General features: G+C 50.7%; 1 protein-coding gene across 6 annotated transcripts in view; it reads right to left on the minus strand.

Annotated features, from left to right (window-relative positions):
• Window positions 1-8,373: 8,373 nt before the first annotated feature.
• Window positions 8,374-19,602, minus strand: part of MAD1L1 (mitotic arrest deficient 1 like 1) — a 578,229-nt gene continuing 567,000 nt past the window's right edge. For all 6 annotated transcript variants that reach the window (XM_053276888.1, XM_053276891.1, XM_053276890.1 and 3 more), the window contains one exon: window positions 8,374-9,527. In XM_053276888.1, the coding sequence (XP_053132863.1) occupies window positions 9,369-9,527 (159 nt within the window). In that variant the 3' untranslated portion in view covers window positions 8,374-9,368. The remainder of the gene's footprint in view (window positions 9,528-19,602) is intronic.

Consider the following 19,602-nt stretch of genomic DNA (forward strand, 5'->3'; position numbering starts at 1 on the left):
CGCACATTCAAGACGATTCTGGCTCAATTTGGTTTATAAAAGCTCCTCATTTCCCATCTCCCCGCCGCCCCACTGCAAAACTCCTCAGCATTGCTAGGATCTCACTGCTGCCCCTCTGAGCGTGACAGTCCATTTCTGGGTCTTGTTTTGAGCAGTGGATTCTTGCTTGAACTCAGCTCTGGGGCTGCAGGACTATTCCCCCCGCTCCAAAGTTCAGGAAGCCGCTGAAGCTTACAAAGGAATCTCTGGCCTTGGCCCCTGCCTTGAGGATCAGCCAGCGATTCCGGAGGCGACTCTGCCTCTGAGCCATGTTGAGGTTTCCCTCCGCAAACCAGCACTAAGCTCCATCTGAGAACATACTTTTGCAGCCAAAGACGTGACCCTTAACCACATCCTGGCAGCTGAGCAGCTGCAAAAGTAGTTTCTTAAGGGACGGCGGCGGTGGAGTCTGACGGAAGTTTTCACGCCCGAACTCCAAACGAGATGAAAGTCTCAAACAAGCTGGAATTAAAGGCTTTCGATAATCTTTCTCTCCCCACTCGCCCCCTTTCCTCCAGGCCCCAAAAGGACTCAGCAAAAGAGGATAGAAAAAAGGAGGCTTTCGTCTCCTCTCCCCTTATCTGAAGATGAAGCTACCATTCCCTGGCCCTCTCCCTGGAGAGCCCTTGAGCGGCTCATTCCAAGTAGGGACACAGAATGGACACTGTTTTTCTAATACCCAGGGGTCAAGGGAGGACATCCAAGGAAGCAGAGAGTAAGAGACTTCCCCTCTAGGATGTTTAAACTTGGCACAGGGGGAAAATGAGCTGAATCTCCAGAACACGCTCCAGTGCTAGAGATCAAGGCATCTGATCAACTCCAGACTGCCCTCCTGATCAACTTCCTGCTCCTCCCTGCTCTGCTGCTGTGAGCAGAGCAGCACAACCTGCCCCAAGCTCAATAAACAAATAATAAACTTAAAACATTTTTAAAATGTCTTTAAAAAATCAATCTTAAAAAGTCTGAGCGAACAGAAAGGTCTTCACTTGGTGTCTAAAAGAACATATGAACAGCACTGCTGGATCAGGCCCAAGAAGGCCCATCTAGTCAAGCATCCTGTTTCACACAGTGGCCCACCAGATGTCTCAGAGAAGCCCACAGGCAGGCGTTGAGGGCATGCCCTCCCTCCTGCTGTTGCTCCCCTGCAACTGATACTCAGAGGCTTCTTGCCTTCGCGGCTGGAGATGGCCTATAGACCTCCGACTAGTAGCCGTTGATAGTCCTCTCCTCCATGAAGTTATCCAAACCTCTCTTAAAGCCATCCAGGTTGTTGACTGTCACCACATCTTGTGGCAGAGAATTCCATAAGTTGATTATGTAGCATGTGAAAAAGTACCTCCATTTGTTGGTCCTAAATTTCATGGCAATCAATTTCATAGGATGACCCTGGGTTCTAGTGTTATGTGAGAGGGAGAAGAATTCCTCTTTCTCCACACCATGCATGATTTTATAGACCTCTATCATGTCTCCCCGCAGTCATCCTTTTTCTAAACTAAATAGCCCCAGGTGTTGTAGCCTTGCCTCATAAGAAAGGTGCTCTAGGCCCCTGATCATCTTGCTTGCCCTCTTCTGCACCTTTCCCAGTTCTACAATGTCCTTCTTTAGATGTGGTGACCAGAATTGTATGCAGTACTCCAGGTGTGGCGACACCATAGTTTTGTATAAGGGCATTATAATATTAGCCATCTTATTTTCAATCCCCTTTCTAATGATCCCTAGCATGGAATTGGCCTTTTCCACAGCTGCTGTACATTGAGTCGACACTTTCAATGAGCTTCTCCACCATGATCCCAAGTTCCCTCTCCTGGTCAGTCACCAACAAACAGCTCAGATCCTATCAGCGTATACTTGAAGTTGGGGTTCTTTGTCCCAATGTGCATCACTTGACACTTGCCAACACTGAACTGCATTTTCCATTTTGTCGCCCACTCACTCAGTTTGGAGAGATCCTTCTGGAGCTCCTCACAATCTGTTTGGGATCTCACTACCCTAAATAGTTTTGGTATCACCTGCAAATCTGGCCACCTTGTTGCTTACCCCAGCTTCTAGAGTATTTATGAAATAAAAAGCACCAGTCTGAGTGTAGATCCCTGGGAAACCCCACTTCCTACTTCCCTCCATTGTGAAAACTCTCCATTTATACCTCTGTTTCCTGTCCTTTCCTGGCATTTGGAGGCCACTGAGGTTGGAGGTGGCCTATAGCCACTAGACTAGTAGTCACTGATAGACCTCCATGAGTATGTCTAGAAGAACAAAGTGACAACCTCAGGTGATCTCTATTGAGGAAACTATTCCATAGATGAGGTGCCACCACTGAAAAGGCCCTCTCCCTAGTAGCCACCCGCCTCACCTCATTTGGCAGGAGCATTCAGAGCAGTTACGGTAAAAAGCTCAACCACCAAAGTCTGCATGAATGGTAGTCACTGGGATTTCCACCCCTTTATTCTTATCAATGGCTACTAGTCCTGATGGCTATAGGCCACCTCCAGCTGCAGATGCACCTCATAACGTGAGAAGAGAGCTGGTCTTGTGGTAGCAAGCATGACTTGTCCCCTTAGCTAAGCAGGGTCCACCCTGGTTGCATATGAATGGGAGACCTGATGTGTGAGCACTGCAAGAGCTTCCCGTTAGGGGATGGAGCTGCTCTGGGAAGAGCAGAAAGTTTCAAGTTCCCTCTCTGGCTTCTTCAAGATAGGGTTGAGAGAGACTCCTGCCTGCAACCTTGGAGAAGCCGCTGCCAGTCTGGGTAGACAATACTGAACTAGATAGACCTATGGTCTGACTCAGTATATGGCAGCTTCCTATGTTCCTACACACAATGCCTCTAAATATCAGTTACAGGCAAGCAGCAGCAGGAGAGAGGGCATGCCCTCAGCTCATGCCTGTGGGCTTTCCAAAGGCAACTGGTGGGCCACTGTGTGAAAGAGGATGCTGGACCAGATAGGCCTTGGGCATGACCCAGCAGGGCTCTTCTTGTCTTCTGTGACACACCACCAGCCTCAACAGACCCTCAAAGCCTAGGGTGACCCAATCCGTCACGGACCCTGCTCTGTGTTCACAGGCAGTAGGCTGCTGAATACCAGAGGCTGGGGATAAGCAAGAGGGAAGACCCGTCTTCTGCGACGACCTCAAAGTCACCCAGTGCGCTCCATGGCCAAGTGGGGATCGGAACCTGGTCCCAGTTCACTTGCCTTCACTCGGGGCAAGCGGAAGCAGATGGCAGGTCTCTTGATGATTTGCAGGGCGAGTAGAAATGCATGATGTGGTTTCTTTAAAATTCCCTCATCTGGCCAGCCTTGTGTTATTCCTTACCCTCCACCCTCAGGTTCCCTTACCTGTCACACTGAGGTGTCCGCTGCTTGCTTGGCCGGCCAGCTGTAGAGGGTTGTGCTCACATCCCTGACCTGGCGTCACTCTGATGCAGATTCCTACTTTGTGGGCCATCCTAGGGTACAACTAATAGGATGCAGAAGGCAATGGACTCTGCCCCCCCCCCCGGCCACCATGTTGCGTCCTGGCTCTGGTTGGTGGACCTCCGAGTTCTCGTACAAGACAAGGTAGATCCTACACAGTCTGGAGGCCTCTCAGCCCTGCACTCCAGCAGCAGCTCCAGGTAGGGCTGGGAGAGACTCCTGCCTGAAACCCTGGGATGCTGCTGCCAGCCAGTGTAGACACATATGAGCTAGAAAGACCCAGGGCCAGACTCTGTAGAAGGCAGCTTCCGACATCCCTATGAGAAATCCTTATGGGTTGGTATTTGGACCTCAAGAGAGTCCAGGAGGCAAGCACTACAACTGCTGGGAGGTACGTTTTTGGGATGAAAGACAGGATGTACCCTGTCTCAGTCTCCTTGCCTCTCAGGCCCAGGGAGCTGGTAAACGTGCTGGGAGAGACTCCTGCCCGTCAGGGTAGACAGAACGGAGCTAGACGGACGAAGGGTCTGACTTGATGCAAGGCAGCTTCTGACCTTCCCCATTCTGAGCTGGGTGCCAAGGAAGTAGGGGCAGCTCCGAACCCAGCCCTGAGGCAGGACCGTGATGGGCCCCCAGCTGGGGGTTGAGTCTGGGAAGGTCAGGGGCGGGGTGCTGAGCTCACAGCACCCCTGGGACACCAATATGGATATTTATATCCTGCTTTTCAACAGAAGTCCCCAAAGCGTTGTACATAGATATAACTCAAGTGGCTCCCTGTCCCCATAGGGTGCTCAGTCTAAAAAAGGAACATAAGATAAGGCTCCAGCAACAGCCCCTGGAAGGATGCCGTGCTGGGGATGGAGAGGGCCAGGCAGGGACGGAGCGATGCTGCTGCTGCCCCTGCGTCTGATGTCAGATGCGAGGGATGTGTGGCTGTGCTTGCAAACAGGGCTGCGCACCCCTGTTTGTGAGTAAATAAGTGTTTGCAGTGGCGGCGGGGAGTGCTTCCCCCTGCTTGTAAAGGCAGGGAGAGGCGTTCCCGGCCAGGATGGGTACCTAGCGCTGGCGGAAGCTTTTCAAAAACGAAGCCAACACAACACGGGGTGTTATTGATTCGCAGATGGGGCCCGTGGCCCCGCTTGCAAGCGCGACCACGCCCCCTTCGCGTCCATCAGACGCAGGGTGTGTGGCTGGGGCGCCAGGCCCCTGGACATGACAGCCTGGGTCCTTTGAACCGCCCCGCGCAATAGTGGCTCCGCCCCTGGGGCCAGGAGCTCCCCCTCTGCTCCGTCAAGAGGATCGCCACTTGAAAAGGCGCCTCTGGAATCCAAGCCCACTAGAGAGTCAGCCTCTCACACACCAGCACTGAAAACAAGCCTGGCAGAGGAAGAGTACCAGAATCCAGAGGGCTGGTCTGTTTAAGGACCCACCTCTCCAGGCATGGAGGTGGAGACCAGGAGGAGGAGGAGTCGGAGTCTGGACCAAAGGTATTTAAGGGCTCTGCCGCCCCTAAGTGGCGTGGAGTCAACTTCCTCCCTTGGAGCTCTCCAAGGTCCTGTGGACTTGCCTTACTGCGCTTTTGCTTCTGCCTCGTCTCGTCTCTGCCTCACTCCACCATGCCCTTGATCTCGCATGCAACCAGGACAGGAGACAGCAGCTCTCTAATCTACCCATCTGTGAATGGAACAAAGACAATCAGCTCTTTGACAGCCACAAGGGCACAACAGGAGTGGCACAGAATCCTGTGGGCCCCCAAGGAACACACCGGCACCGTTTCTCTCAAGGCCACTGGATCAAGGCAGGCGAGTGCTTGGCGACAGGAGTGTCACGGGAGCTCAGACGGAGATCCAATTCAACAGACACATTTTCAGTGAATGAGAAAGGGAACAAATTCACCTATGGTGCATGCCTTCAGCCTTGATTTTAGTAAACTGGCAAGTGCCTGTTCCCAGTCATGTCTAAGGGAGGAGAGCTGGTCTGATGGTTGCAAGCGTGAATTGTCCCCTCTGCTAAGCAGGGTCCACCTTATTTTGCATTTGAATGGGAGACTACATGTGTGAGCATCCCCTGTGGGGATGGGGCTGCCCTGGGAAGAGCATCTGCATGCTGGTGTGCAGAAGGTTCCAACTTCCCTCCCTGGCATCTCCAAGATACGGATGAGAGAGATTCCTGCCTGCAACCTTGGAGAAGCTGCTGCCAGTCTGTGTAGACAATACTGAGCTGGATGGACCAGTGGTCTGACTCAGTGCAAGACAGCTACCTATGTGCCTATATTGCATGCACTGGCATGAGGAAGGAGAAACTTCTCTGACTGCATTTTAGTGCTTAGACCAGGATCATCCTTAAATCAAAGCACGAAATATGCACTTGGTAAGACAACCGGGATTCTGTGGAGGAACCCAGTGTTGCCCTCTCCACTGTATTCAAGAACCAGCAGGCTCAAACCCGGGAATCTGGGAGCAGGACTCAGGCACCTTCCTCCTTGAGCCACCAGGCCAATTTACAGGGCGAGGGACTGGTTTTCCTGAGCTTGCTGCTCCACAGCGCCACCCATGGCAGTGGTGAGAGGGGAAACGGCAACTAGTCAACCCAGAAAAATCAAGTGGCTTGGGGAACCCACAAGGGCTCCATTAGCCCTATAGACGAATTCTGACCCCCCAGCTCATCTCTGACCACATCTGCTTCCATCCTTTTAATTCTCATCTGCCTGCCTTGATGCCCTTCCCCCAGCCTATTTAGACCCTGCTACTTGCCTCTGATCCAAGTGGATATGACAATTGCCTGAATCCAATGTGTTAATTCTTCTCATTGCAAGTGGAAGTGAGGTACAACTTAGCCACTTCCTGGCTTTGCCATCTTAAACACATTTTACGACGACATTTTTACTTTTATGCGGTTAGCCACCTTATATAGTTCTGCAGAGAAGAAGAAAGGCATGATACAAATCTTTTTTTAAAGGGGCGCGCGCACACACACACACACACACACACACTCCTAAAGCCCCTGGTGGCGCAGTGGTAAAACTGCCGCCCTGTAACCAGAAGGTTACAAGTTCGATCCTGACCAGGGGCTCAAGGTTGACTCAGCCTTCCATCCTTCCGAGGTCGGTAAAATGAGTACCCAGAATGTTGGGGGGCAATATGCTAAATCATTGTAAACCGCTTGGAGAGCTTCGGCTATAGAGTGGTATATAAATGTAAGTGCTATTGCTATTGCTAAAGTGTTGTCTGTGTCTTTTAGTCAGTTTAATAACTACTTTAATCCATTAAACCAGGGTTCTCAAACTTGGGTCCCCAGATATGCAGCTTCCACCTTTCCCGATTCAATGGCCAAAGGCAATTATGTCTGGGGTTGAGGGGACTTGTAGTTCAACAACAGTTAGGGGGCCACGTTTGCCACCCTCCGATCTAAGGACCCAAGAATCCCAGAATGAACCGAATCGATTAATCAACGGAAGGTTCCAGACCAAATGCAGAAATTGAGACGGCCAGTGTGGCCCTCAAGAGCTTTGCAGAAGAGAATCTTTCCTCCCAAGCTGAAAAGTCCCACCCCATATTTCTCACAGCATCATCCGATTAACTTTCAGGAGCCAAGCGTCCAACGGGCAGAAGGCTCTTTGTCAATTGCCAACGCTGCCTTCCCTCCACCCCGCCTCTGTTTTGTTAAGATAGTGGGCGCTTTGTTAATTTATTAATTACTTTCACTGCTCCTGCAAGAAGCCTGCGGAACGAGTTGCCAGTGGCAGCCACGGTTGGGCTATTGTGTCGACGGAGGGGCCGGGTGCGCCTGACGTCACGATTCATTTTCCTCATGACTGATGAAGGCGGCTCGAAGGGCCGCGGCGTGCATACGAATTGGGAAGTGTCCCCCTGGCACCGAATGCCAGGCCATCCATCTTCACACCCAGAGTCGAAGCAGCCGGGAGAGAGGAGCGGAAACTGTTTGCTGGGGGCGACTGTTCCGAACAAATTGCGACACGGGCTCCCTGGAGCCGTGGCTGAAGGGATGGCGGGGCTGTGATGGTGACCTCTGGGCGGAGAGGAGAGCTGGTCTTATGACTGATTTAGATGATTTATTTACTTACTACATTTTTATACCGCCTTTCTGCCTTGACAAAGGCACCCAAAGCGGTTTACAATATTAAAAGAAGCGATGTGTGGCGTATAATATAGATGCAACGAGATAATAATAAACCTGCACAAGAATTTAGAAAAGGAAAGAGATCATGTGCCTAACAGTGTGGAAGGGGTCAGATTCAATGTAGGAATCCAGAAATCTACTTAATCAGATGTTATTTGCCTGGGATGCTACTAGCGGACATTCTCTCTCTTGCTAATCCTAGCAAGCATCATTCCCCCCTCTGCTAAGCAGGGTCCTTACTGGTTTGCATTTGAATGGGAGACTACATATGAGCAAAGTAAAAAGTTCCCCTTAAGGGATGGGGCTGCTCTGGGAAATGCACCTGCCTGCTTGCATGCAGAAGGTTCCGAGTTCCCTCCCTGGCAGCTTCAAGATAGGGCTGAGTGAGACTCCTGCCTGCAACCTCGGAGAAGCCGCTGCCAGTCTGGGTAGATGATAATGTGCTGGATGGACCAATGGTCTGACTTGGTACAAGGTGGCTTCCTGTGTTCCTATTGTAGATTCTAATATTTGGGTGGTTTTTTTTAACCCACTTCCAAACAGGAAAATAAAGGGAGGCTGCTAAAAAATCGTAGGACAGGCTGGCTTTGTTCCCATCCCTAATAAGATGCCTCCAGAAAAGTGATGGGCTTGCCATGTGCGTTGGTGAGAAAGGCGCCCTTCTCTTTGTGTGGTGATATCTATGCGAGCACCACCATCCATCATCCACTATCACATCGAGAGCTGCAGCATCGTGGAAGAGGAGAAGCAGCTGTGCCCTGGAAATGAAGGAGAGTGCAAGACCGGTGCGAAAGTGACACTTTATTTGCCCAAGCCCCTGAACCATCTTGACACAGCACATCATTTCAGCGCTTTAAAATATAAACAAGCGCCCCCCCCGCAAAAAAAACCACCCCAGCCTCATCCTTTCTAAATTGAGCAAGGAAGAGTAATAAATAGAAAGGAGACTTTGCGACGTGCAGGTAAAGTCTGCACATCCCAGCTGCCTGCCACGATCCGGTGTCAGAGCCGATGCAGCTGAGACCCCATTCCTTGGATTTCAGATACTGTCTGAGTAGCCATGGGCAAAGAAGGAGAATATGCTCAAGGGGCATCTGAGCGGTACAAGGGAGAGTTTAAAAAAAGAAGCAGGGATGCAGGAGTGGAAAGTACCGAGAGATCGCAGGGCGTTTAATTGCATTGCATTGGTCTTTCTGCTAACAAGCTGGAATGGGGAACCTGTTATGTTTGGGTCACCTAATTTAGATGGCGACACCCCCATTTCTCCTAAAGGGTCAGCTGACACCCTATTCTCATTCTAAAAACTTCTAAATGGGGGTGTTTGTTCCTAGGAGCTCTTGGGACTTCTGAGCATTGGTAGAAACACACACCCTCCCCACCGTTGGAGAGGCGCTTTTTATCACAGCACTTCTTAATACTGCAAGGACCATCCTCCTCTCTCTCTTTCTTTTTTAAAGAAAAAGTGAGAAAATAGGGAATGTTCCCTACCGTTGCATTGTCACTGACCCCAGAGATTCAGTGTCAAAGGAAAACTACACAAGCCCAGAGAAACACACATCCCTTGGCAAAAAACGCTTTGGCGACTTCTTCAAGGAAGCATGGAAGGGATTGCTGCGGGGAGGCGGAAACTTACAAGGTGCAACTAAACTGAGAAACGGCCTCGTCAGCCTGACGGATCCTATGGCCCTGGCCCCAAGGTGCTGAGTGGCGCCTGCTAGTCAGATCTGGCTGTGATCCATGAGCAGAAGGCGCTGGAGAACAGCGGCCAATAGAGGGCTAGGCCACAGTCTGGCGGCTGAAGAGGTCAAGGGTGACGGCGCTCAGGAAGGCGGGGATGCTGTTCTGTTGCAGCAGGTGAAGGTCGATCAGCTCACGGACCGTCTGTGAAAACTCGGTTTCCAGCAGCTGCATCTGTTTGCCCGGAGACCTCGAGGCCTGTGGGGAGAAAAACAGGGAGACGGGGAGAGGAGACAGGGAGAGAAGGCGTTAGTTCAAGACTTGCAGCACTCCAGCACCTTCGCTCCCGAGACTCCGTCAGCAGAACTTATTCTCGTCCAAGTAACATTATCTACTGCTGGGCAGGTGTTCAACACACAATTTAATTGGGCCATTATTAAGATTCCACATTGCCACAATTTCTGAACAATACCCCCTGCGCGAGCCTCAGATGAATAATGAATTACCGAGGGTAGGTGGGGAGAACGTTGGAAACATTTTGAAAACAAACTTGAAAGAGACTGTCAAGTTAACGTGTGCGGGAGAGGGGGCGGAAAAGGAGTGCCACAGCAAATAATCTATCAATAAGCCGTCCACGGGAGGGGATGAAATATACAAACAGCTCCATTCTTGGTCTCTCTGAAAAGATTGGTGCTCTTAACCCTTCAGACCCCTCTTTGCGTCCCCCTTCCTTGTTGAAGATCTGATCAGTCAATCTGCAGCACTCCCATTAGATTTCTAAACAGCTCAGCGGCGTGCACACTCAAGCCATTTCTGCGATGAGCTTTTATCAGGAAGACGCCTCTTCAAGAGGGACCACATCTTGGACTGTTACTTATAATGTCTGGATTGCTGCTTATAATTTCTGGAAGTTCAAGAGATGTCTACACGCCATTTTTATGTCTCAGTAAACAAAAAGAAAAGAAAAGAGGACCGACAGAGCTATTTCCCACATTGTCTTTTCGGACATGGGTATTGCGATTCAGACAACACATGGAATGCTCTTATGCTCTTTGGAGGCCGGAAAGCATAAGAACCAGAGTTGGGGGCCCAGCACCCACCCAAGCAGACGATCTCTCTACTATTAGGGCCTGACTCTATCAGCTGGGCAGTGTAGCGGGACTGCGGGAGAAGATTTGGCGAGGGTAGGCAGAAAGGCACGGCTGCCCAACTGTGCTTCGCTCAGCATACAGAAGGCTGTCAAAGGAAGAGACCTGGACCCCTATAGTAGTCGGTGAGTAAGGTGGGAATCACTCAAGTGGGATACAGAAGCATGGCCACCATTCAACAGGAAGGCAGAAAAAGCCCACAGAAGCAAATAGCAACATGGGAAGCTTATCAAGTCAGACCACTGGTCTGGCTAGCTCAGTACTGTCTACACAGACTGGCAGCAGCTTCTCCAAGGGTGCTGTGAAACGCCTAGAGCCTTTGGAGTCAGGTAGTATACAAACAAACAAAGTCTCTCTCAGCCTTATCTGGAGGTCAGTGTTCCCTCTTACAAGGATGCCCACACGTTGTTGACTACAATTCCCAGAATCCCCAGCCAAAGGCCACTGCAGCTGGGGATTCTGGGAGTTGTAGTCAATAGTCGTAGTCGTGGAGCCAGCGTGGTGTAGTGGTTAGAGTGCTGGACTAGGACCGGGGAGACCCGAGTTCAAATCCCCATTCAGCCATGAAACTAGCTGGGTGACTCTGGGCCAGTCACTTCTCTCTCAGCCTAACCTACTTCACAGGGTTGTTGTGAAAGAGAAACTCAAGTATGTAGTACACCGCTCTGGGCTCCTTGGAGGAAGAGCGGGATATAAATGTAACAACAACAACAACATCTGAGAATCCCTGTTAGAGGGAACAGTGCTGGAGATGCCGGGGGGAGGGGGAACTTGGAACCTCAGATGCTCTTCTCAGAGCAGCCCCATCCCCTAAGGGGAATATCTTACAGAGCTCACACATGTAGTCTCCCATTCAAATGCAAGCCAGGGCAGACCCTGCTTAGCAAAAGGGACAATGCATGCTCCCTACCACATGACCAGATCTCCTCCCTAATACATGTACGAGTGTGCACAGGATCTATCAGCTGCCTTGCCTTTCTTCTGACCGCCCCCCATCAGAACGAAAGACCCAAGAAACTAACCCAATCTGCCCGCACCCACCGAGAAATATTCACGTGGGTTCCTTTTCCCCCTCTGTGGAGGGACTGCGTTATTTTGACAAGTCAAAGCCGCTTCCGCAGCTGTCGACTTGCAGCACGCCTGACCCCCAACCCCGACACGAGCCGAGTCGGAGGCCAGCCACTCTCTCCACGCAGGAATGTGTCAGTTGCGATCGCAATCCAACACACCCCCTGGTGGATAGGTCACCAAAGCAGACTGACAGGGTCGTGCCAATGTCTGGGAAAGCGATGCCGCGACATGCGAACTACAAAGGAGGATCAATCGCGTCACTCCGGAATGAAATGTACAGGGCTCCAGAGGATGCAAGTGTTGCTGGCGCTGTGGAGGGAATGACAGGATGGCTTGCGTGGAAACGTTGCCCAGACGGTACCCCCTGTAGCCTGAACTGCTCCGGCTTGAACAGGGTTGGAAGTGGAGCACTTAATTTTAGATCTTGCCAATGTGTGGAGAGAGGGAGAAAGAGGTTTCCCCCTCTTTCTTACCACTAAGCACAGGGTAAAGGAAAGACAAGACCAAGTCCTTGATCTCTGCCTTCTCCCATATGTTTCCTCCTGTGCACTCTGCAAATCAAACGTTCTGCTCTGAGTCCATGCAGCCAGTGCACATGACAGCAGGGCCTTTCCGGTTGTGGCACCAATTCCCTGGAATAATGCCCCCCTAGGGAGGTCAATATGAATAATATTCAATTACATTGTTTGGATCCTTTTTGCATCTCTGTGCTCTTAGCCACATTGATGCTAAGCCACCACGCACTTAGCCTCTATGCTCTTAGCCACTTCCCCAGAGAAAGAAAAGCAGGGTAATTCTGTTTTAAAAATGCCGATGGAACTCTCTACCACATGAAGTGGCAAAGGAGACGAGCTTCATTGGCTTTTCAAAAGGAGGAGGCAAATTCAGCAAAGGTTTACCCAGGAGGAATGGGATGGGGCAGGGTGGGGGCATAGCTCAGTGGTGGAGCTTCTGCTTTGCCCGCAGAACGTCTCAGGATCAGTTCCTGGCAGCATCTGCAGGTGGACTGGGAGAGACTCCTTCCTGAAACCCTGGAGAAGACACTGCCAGTCAGTGTAGACAATACTGAACTTGATGTAGACAATACGGAGCTAGACGGACCTTCTCTGCTTTCACCCCGAGGTGGATGTATTCCCTGCAGAAATAAGAGCCTCCCCAGCTTTCAGAAGGACCCCCAAGACACGTCTATCCCTCCAGGCTTCTAATTAGAACTGTAGAATCTGTTGACTGTTTTATTTTGTTTTAATGCTTATTGTTTTAATTCGGATTGTAATTCACATGATGTCATTGTATACCACCCAGAGACATGAGTTTAGGGCAGTATATAAATATGGTAACCAACCAAGAGATGGACCAAGGGTGTGACTCAGTATAAGGCAGCTTCCTATGCTTCTATGAGAATATCTTGATGGACAGAGGCGTATCTGGGGGAAATAGTGCCTAGGGCAAGCAGTGAAATTGCTCCCCCTGTCCAAACTTCTGACACCCATCTGATTCTCTGTACATAGTGCCAAACTGAATATGTGTACAGTGACTTATATTAAATTAATTTTTTTTAAAAAAATTACCTGTAGCCCCTTTGGGTGGCTTCCTAAAGGCCGTGGGGTGTGTGTGTGTCTGCAAAGGTTTTCCCTCCCCATTCTGGCCTCTAGGGCCTCACAGGGACCATTTGAGCATGTGCGGTGGCCATTTATATATATATATATATATATATATATATATATATATATATATATATGGCCGCTGAAAACAAAATGGCCACTGCACATGCTCAAATGGCCTCTGCGAGGCCTGGCATGGCCTAGGCCCTAGGCCCTCACAGAGGCCATTTGAGCATGCACGGTGGCCATTTTGTTTTCAGCAGCCATTTTATTTTATTTTTTAATTTTAGAAAAATGGCGCCCCCTTCAAGTGGCGCCTGGGGCACGTGCTCTGCCTGCCCTACCCTAGATATGCCCCTGTTGATGGAACGTATCACAGAGTCAGGAAATGGGTGCTCCTTTCAAAAGGACAACATGGCTGGATTTCCTGCATCGACCTCCGTCCCTCTCAACTTCCTGTTGCCGGCCATTTTCCTGGCCGTGTCTGGTCCGTATTTTCTAATCTCCACTCTAGCAGGCTTAGATCTTGTCACAGACCGAGAAACCAATGTTAAAACATTCTTCTCTTTTTTAAAAAGAGAGAGAGAGAGAGAGAGAAAGCTTTGACCTTTTAACAGGAAAATCCTCTGCTTGCTGCCTCTTGCTTTAGATTCTCAGATTTTTCTAAATGTCAGCAGCTAACGGTCCGTGCACAGCTGTCTCCGAAAACGGCAAAAGCCGCCTCACAGGATGACTGCCAGCCTCTCCCCAGAATGTCGGCACGCAGAAAGGGCAGGCGAGGAAACAAAGCTGGCGGACAGAGCACGCGCGGGAGGCACGACCCTCTCGCAAAAGCATCACAGGGAGTGCGCCTCAAATCTCCTCTTTAGCACAGCAAAACCACTTCCCCTTTCCAGAGCTGGGGGTGAGGGTACCCTGGCATACAGCAGCATACAAAGCCTGCGTGTGGCTTGGGAATGGGACCAGGAAGGGCCTGGAATGCCTTTGCCCTCAATAGCCCTAGCACAACACCGAGTGGTTCACACACTGCGGGTGCGGGATGCCAGCCACGCCCCAGGCACTGAGGTCAGGTTGCACAGGAGGTGTGCCCAGCACCCAGGAGAAGGAGAGCTAGTCTTGTGGTAGCAAGCATGACTTGTCCCCTTAGCTAAGCAGGGCCTGCCCTGGTTTGCTTTTGAATGTGAGACTAGAAGTGTGAGCACTGTAAGATATTCCCCTTCGGGGATGGAGCCGCTCTGGGAAGAGCATCTAGGTTCCAAGTTCCCTCCCTGGCAGCATCTCCAGGACAGGACTGAGAGAGACTCCTGCCTGCAACCTCGGAAAAGCTGCTGCCAGTCTGTGAAGACAATACTGAGCTAGATGGACCAAGGGTCAGACTCGGTATATGGCAGCTTCCTATGTTCCTAAACATCGATCACAGATGATAAATAATAATACAATGAAATTTGCAAAGTGGCCCCTATTGTACCCTTCGTTCAGTGGTGGCTACGCTGTAATCATGCATGCCTCTGGACTGATTTGGAAGTCAAAACGTGATGAGTCACAGCTAAAAGTGTGAACCAGTTTTCATTGAAAAGGTTTGTCGACACGACCTGGGCAGGCTCTAGGCACACCTGCAAGCCTGCCTGCCCCTGCCCTGTGGCACTGCCGTCTCTGGTTGATGAAGCACCAGCTCTTGGTTTAAGGTGCCAGGAAAGTTGCGGGACCTTCAGCAGTCAAACCCTGACGCCTTCTATCCTGAGCCACCAACAGGGATGTGCAAACCGGTTCGATGTTGAGTTGGCTCGACATCGAACCGGTTCAGTTTGACAGTTCAGGGTCGAACCCAACCACCCCTGTTCAGTCCGGGTCCCCGGCCGTTCAGGAGGGTTCACAAACATTTAAAGGCTGTTTAGAGGCCCACCGGGCATGTGCTTAGAACGTTTAGAGGCCCACTGGGCATGTGTGGCGGACTCCAAAATGGCCGCAGCGATGGAGGGAAGGCCTGGAAAGGGCTGAATGATGCTCGAACAGGGCGATTTATTGCATAATGGAGGCTGGCGGGGGGAGAGGGAACCTCCGCGGGATACCCGCCCCCTGACCTTGGAGGAGCCCCACGGAGGGAGTAAGTGATTAAAAAAAAAGTTTGCAAACCCCAATGGGGCTTACCAATGGGGGCCAAACCAAACCGTCCCGTTCCGGTTCGGGTCCGGTTTGGACTCGAATCGAACTGGGCCAGCCAGTTTCATGCACGCCTCTAGCCACCAGCACAGATTCCAGTGAACGTCTGGCAGGCTGAGCTATGCTGCGAGGGCTCCCTCTTGGCTGCAGTAACAGTTTGCCAGCACATCCAGTCAGCTGACCCCACTGGCCAATCCCAGCACACCACTCCCTTTAAAGCCCCAATCTTGGAGATTGCACTTCATTCCAGGAACCTGCCTCTGGGATGAGGCCACTGCCAACACTCCTGCTCCCTTCTTTGGAACGTGGCCCCTGCCAGTTGGAGACCACTCGCCTGCTTCCAGCTCCCTTGGACTGACAGCCAGATCCTCCAAGCCCCAGAACCTGACCCTGGCTCTTGCTGAGACCAAGGGGATGGGGCTGTAGCTCAGTGGTAGAGCATCTGCTTTGCATGCAGAAGGTCCCAGCTTCTCCAGATAAAGCTGGGAACGACTCTACCCTGAAACCCTGCAGAGTTGCTGCCAGTCCGTGCAGACAATACTAAGCTAGATGGACCAAGGGCGTGACTCAGTAGGCAGCAGCTCCTCTGTTCCTATGTAAGCCAAGCAGATGTAGGAGGTCCTGGCTGCGTATCCTCCCCTGTCTACCCACTACAGGCAAAACAAGAGCAACAGGCATTTCAGGTCCAGAATGTAACACGTTTTGTGTTCAGTGAAATGACAAAACTCTTCTCAAATGTAAGTGGTGAGAGTTTGAATCGATATGAACATTCATTTGGTTTTCTAAATGCTTCCCACTGTCCCAGAGCAGAAAAGATGGGGGCGGGGGAGGAGGCGAGGAGTGAGGAAGTGACGGGGGAGAAAGGAGCAATTTGGTTCTGCAATTCAATCAGAAGAGAGTTCTGAGGAGCTGCATAATTGTTCCAAAGTTTGGCTCTCCCGGGTGGTGAGATCATTATCCAAATCCCCCAATCGAATCATGCCTCGCCGATCCGTCTCTCGGAAGCATTCGGCCCTGCTCAAATAGCATGTCCCCAGGTAGCTAGTAAATCACTGTAATTAGGGGCTGTTCATTTTAAAAACGATAGAAATATTAAGAAACACAACAGAAGACAAATTGGCTCACATGAAGCGGTGAAGGCTTCCCAGGTGGGTCTCCGGAGCTCTGTCCGTGGTCCTGATTTCTCTCCCTTCTGAGCAACTGGGTGGGTTTGGCTGTCTCCGTGACGTCACTTTGCACAGTCCTGCCTGCCCCCTCGTGTGTCCCCCCCACCGCCATGGGGCACATTTAACAAGGCAACTCTAATAAGGATGCTTTACCATCCATCACTCAGAGAAGAGAGGCCTTAGAAAGAAAACGCGAAACCCCCTCCTGCGTCTCCAGCTACGTCCGCCTTGCTGATCGTATTCTCTTTGTCAGCTAAGAGTGGCCGACTGGCTCTTTATAATAATTGCTTCCTGCCAAGACCTGTGACCCCGTGTCGCCAGCTTGATATATAAAGTGAATTTACGAGGGAAAGGGAGGGCAACGGACGGCCACAAAATGCTTTCCAGGGAATGTAATGAAAAGGCTGCTCTTTGCGGGCGGAACAGGGAGGAGAGCGTGGCTGGCAGGCGGGGCGTGGGGGGAACCGAGGACCTGGGCGGGCAAGGTGAGGAGCCACCAAATGCTCAGGACAAAATGTATGGCAGCTGTGCTCCGCATCTGCACGTCTTATTCAACATTTGAGAACAAACAGAACCACTTTGGCTTGGAACCTAGGAAGCTGCTTTCTACTGAGACAGAGCATTGGTCTATCTAGTTCAGTATGGTCTACACTGACTGGCAGCAGCTCTCCCAGGTTTCGGGGAGGAGTCTCTTCCAGCCCTACTTGGAGATGCTGCCAGGGATGGAGCCTGGGACCTTCTGCGTGCAAGGGAGGTGCTCTTCTATGGAGCTATGGCTCCATCCTCTAAGGGGAATTATCTTCCAGCGCTGACATGTAGTCTTCCATCCAAATGCAAACCAAGGCAGATCCTGAGGCTGTTCGCACAACCAGCCCTATGGGGGTCAGACAGGGCTACTCCAGGTTGGGGTTGTCGTGAAAAGCGCCGGGGTCACTTCCAATCCCAGGGCTCCTCCCCTGGGCAGCCCTGCTTTTCTACCCAGGCAGAAAGTGAGGTAGGCGGGGAAACACACCCTTGTGTGGACACTCAGGCTGCGGGCAGCCATCTTGGCCCTAGAGGCTGAGAGAAGGAGCAGTCCAGCGGCAGGAAGATTTCCCAACGCACCGCAGTGCATTGTGGGATACCTGCCAGCCTGGCTTCCTTCCCCCACCACTCATCTGAGTGTGTGAGCTATGGAGCACTCTTCAGGCTTGGATAGTGGTGGTGGCGGGAGGCAGGTAGGTTCCCGCCTTTCCTCCAGCCCTCCCCACTTTGGTTGTGTGAACAACTTTCCTGTTTAGCAAAGGAGACAATTCACGTTCGCTACGATTGAAGAGGAAGGAGCCAAGATGGCGATGCAGCAGCAGTCTTTGTGCTGAGTTCCGCAGTCTGATAATTATTATCTCCCCCCCCCCTCCTCTTTCTGACTTTTGGAGCCCCAGAACTCATTTATACTTATTTCACATTTGTGTTTTTCTACTTGTCTGGTAGCTGGAATTGTTTTTTTTACAAACAGGGAAGATGGTTTCAAAAAAACGCCCGCGTACATCTCCAGAACGGGAAATGACTGGAAAACAACTAAGATTGGATCCGTTTTGAATGGGCAAGGACCTTGAAAGTATTACGGTGGCATTCCCTATTAGCAACAAATATTCTCCTTTGGACCAAGAGTCTTCCAAACTGGATGGTGAGCTCAGACAAACAATAACTACAGCAACAACCCCCTCCTCAAAAACGGAGCTATCCCAGGAGCTGCCTCGGTGTCTGGAGGAGCCTCAAAAAGCAGGTACTTTAGAGAGTCTCACCCAACAGACTTTTCTCATCTCAAAACACTTTTAAATTTATATGAACAAATACATCAGTTGGACCTGAAGATGTGGGCAGGGTTGAAGACAATAATGGGCATTTTAGTTAAGGATCTACGTAAGTTCCAGCTCAGTACAGGCTGCAAGGAAAGTGTTCCAGTAACAGTGACAAAAGCCCGTACCTTCTCTTGCTCCTCAGAATGTTCATTAGCTGGAAATTACACTAAAAATCTTAGAAACCCCCGTACCCTTCAGAGGAATCAAATTGCCTCATTTATAGATTATTCACAGATTAATCATGTTTGCTACCACAAGGCCAGCTGTCCTGCCTGCTCCTCCCGCCAAGACTTGGGACGGCCTTACCTCCTGCCCTAAAAACCAGGGATTACACATTTATGACTTTGCAAAGCTTGCAAGGGCTGCCTTTGAAAGGGGGCTGGCCCACTGCCCAGCCCCAGAGCATGGGGCAGGTCACATTTGGTGAGGCACTGCAGTCCCCCAGTCTTGGCTTCATCCTGAACCATCTCTGCCTTTGAATTGGGAAAACATGGCTCAGCCCAAGCTCCAAATCAAGGCTGTCAGCACCGAGATCATGGCCTGGCCTTTTGAGTTCTTCCTCTCCTCTTTGACGGAAACGCTGGTGCAGAAGACTCCACCACCACCAGACTGCCTCCTCTGACTGCCGCATGAGCCAACCACAGAGGACCAGGTAGAGAAAGCTGAAAACAAGCACTGACCCCCGAGCACCACCAAGCAGAGTGCCAGACCATCTGGACACAACATCAGCGATGCCACCAAAGCCATATGTACGCCAGGCCCAGTCGAGAGGCAACGTTTCAGGTTCCTGCCTCTGCAGATCAACTGATGCTTGTTATGATCCCATGAGTTTTTGGGGTATATCTATCTATCTATCTATCTATCTATCTATCTATCTATCTATCTATCTATCTATCTCACACTTCAATTTCTCTCCAACATAAAAAATGGGGGGATACACTTTGAGTGATCTCCTGGTCAAAGTTGCGATTGAGACCACCAGGAGGATTCTGAATGAAAGAGAAGGAAGAGGTTGGGTTTGGTCACATGGAAGGAAACCATGAAGCAGCTGCAGAAAGAAAAGAAGCATCTGAATAGGAAACACCCCCCAAACCAGACACCAGGTTGAATATGCATTGTCTTGGAGGATCAAACTAATGGGTCATCTAATTTTGTATATTGTTTCCAATACCACTGATGCTCTCAGGCAAAGCATGACATGATAAGCATTAAGAGATTTTCCCCTCCCGCTTTTTAGTGCAAAAGCAGCAGAATGATGATCTTATTTTATAAGTGCTAAGTGGTATAGTAGAAGTTGCAGGCTCAAAGTCTGAGAACGGAAGTCAATATATCGCTGCCTCCACAGG

The sequence above is a fragment of the Hemicordylus capensis genome, chromosome 13 (genome assembly GCF_027244095.1).
Source record: "Hemicordylus capensis ecotype Gifberg chromosome 13, rHemCap1.1.pri, whole genome shotgun sequence".
NCBI lineage: Eukaryota > Metazoa > Chordata > Lepidosauria > Squamata > Cordylidae > Hemicordylus > Hemicordylus capensis.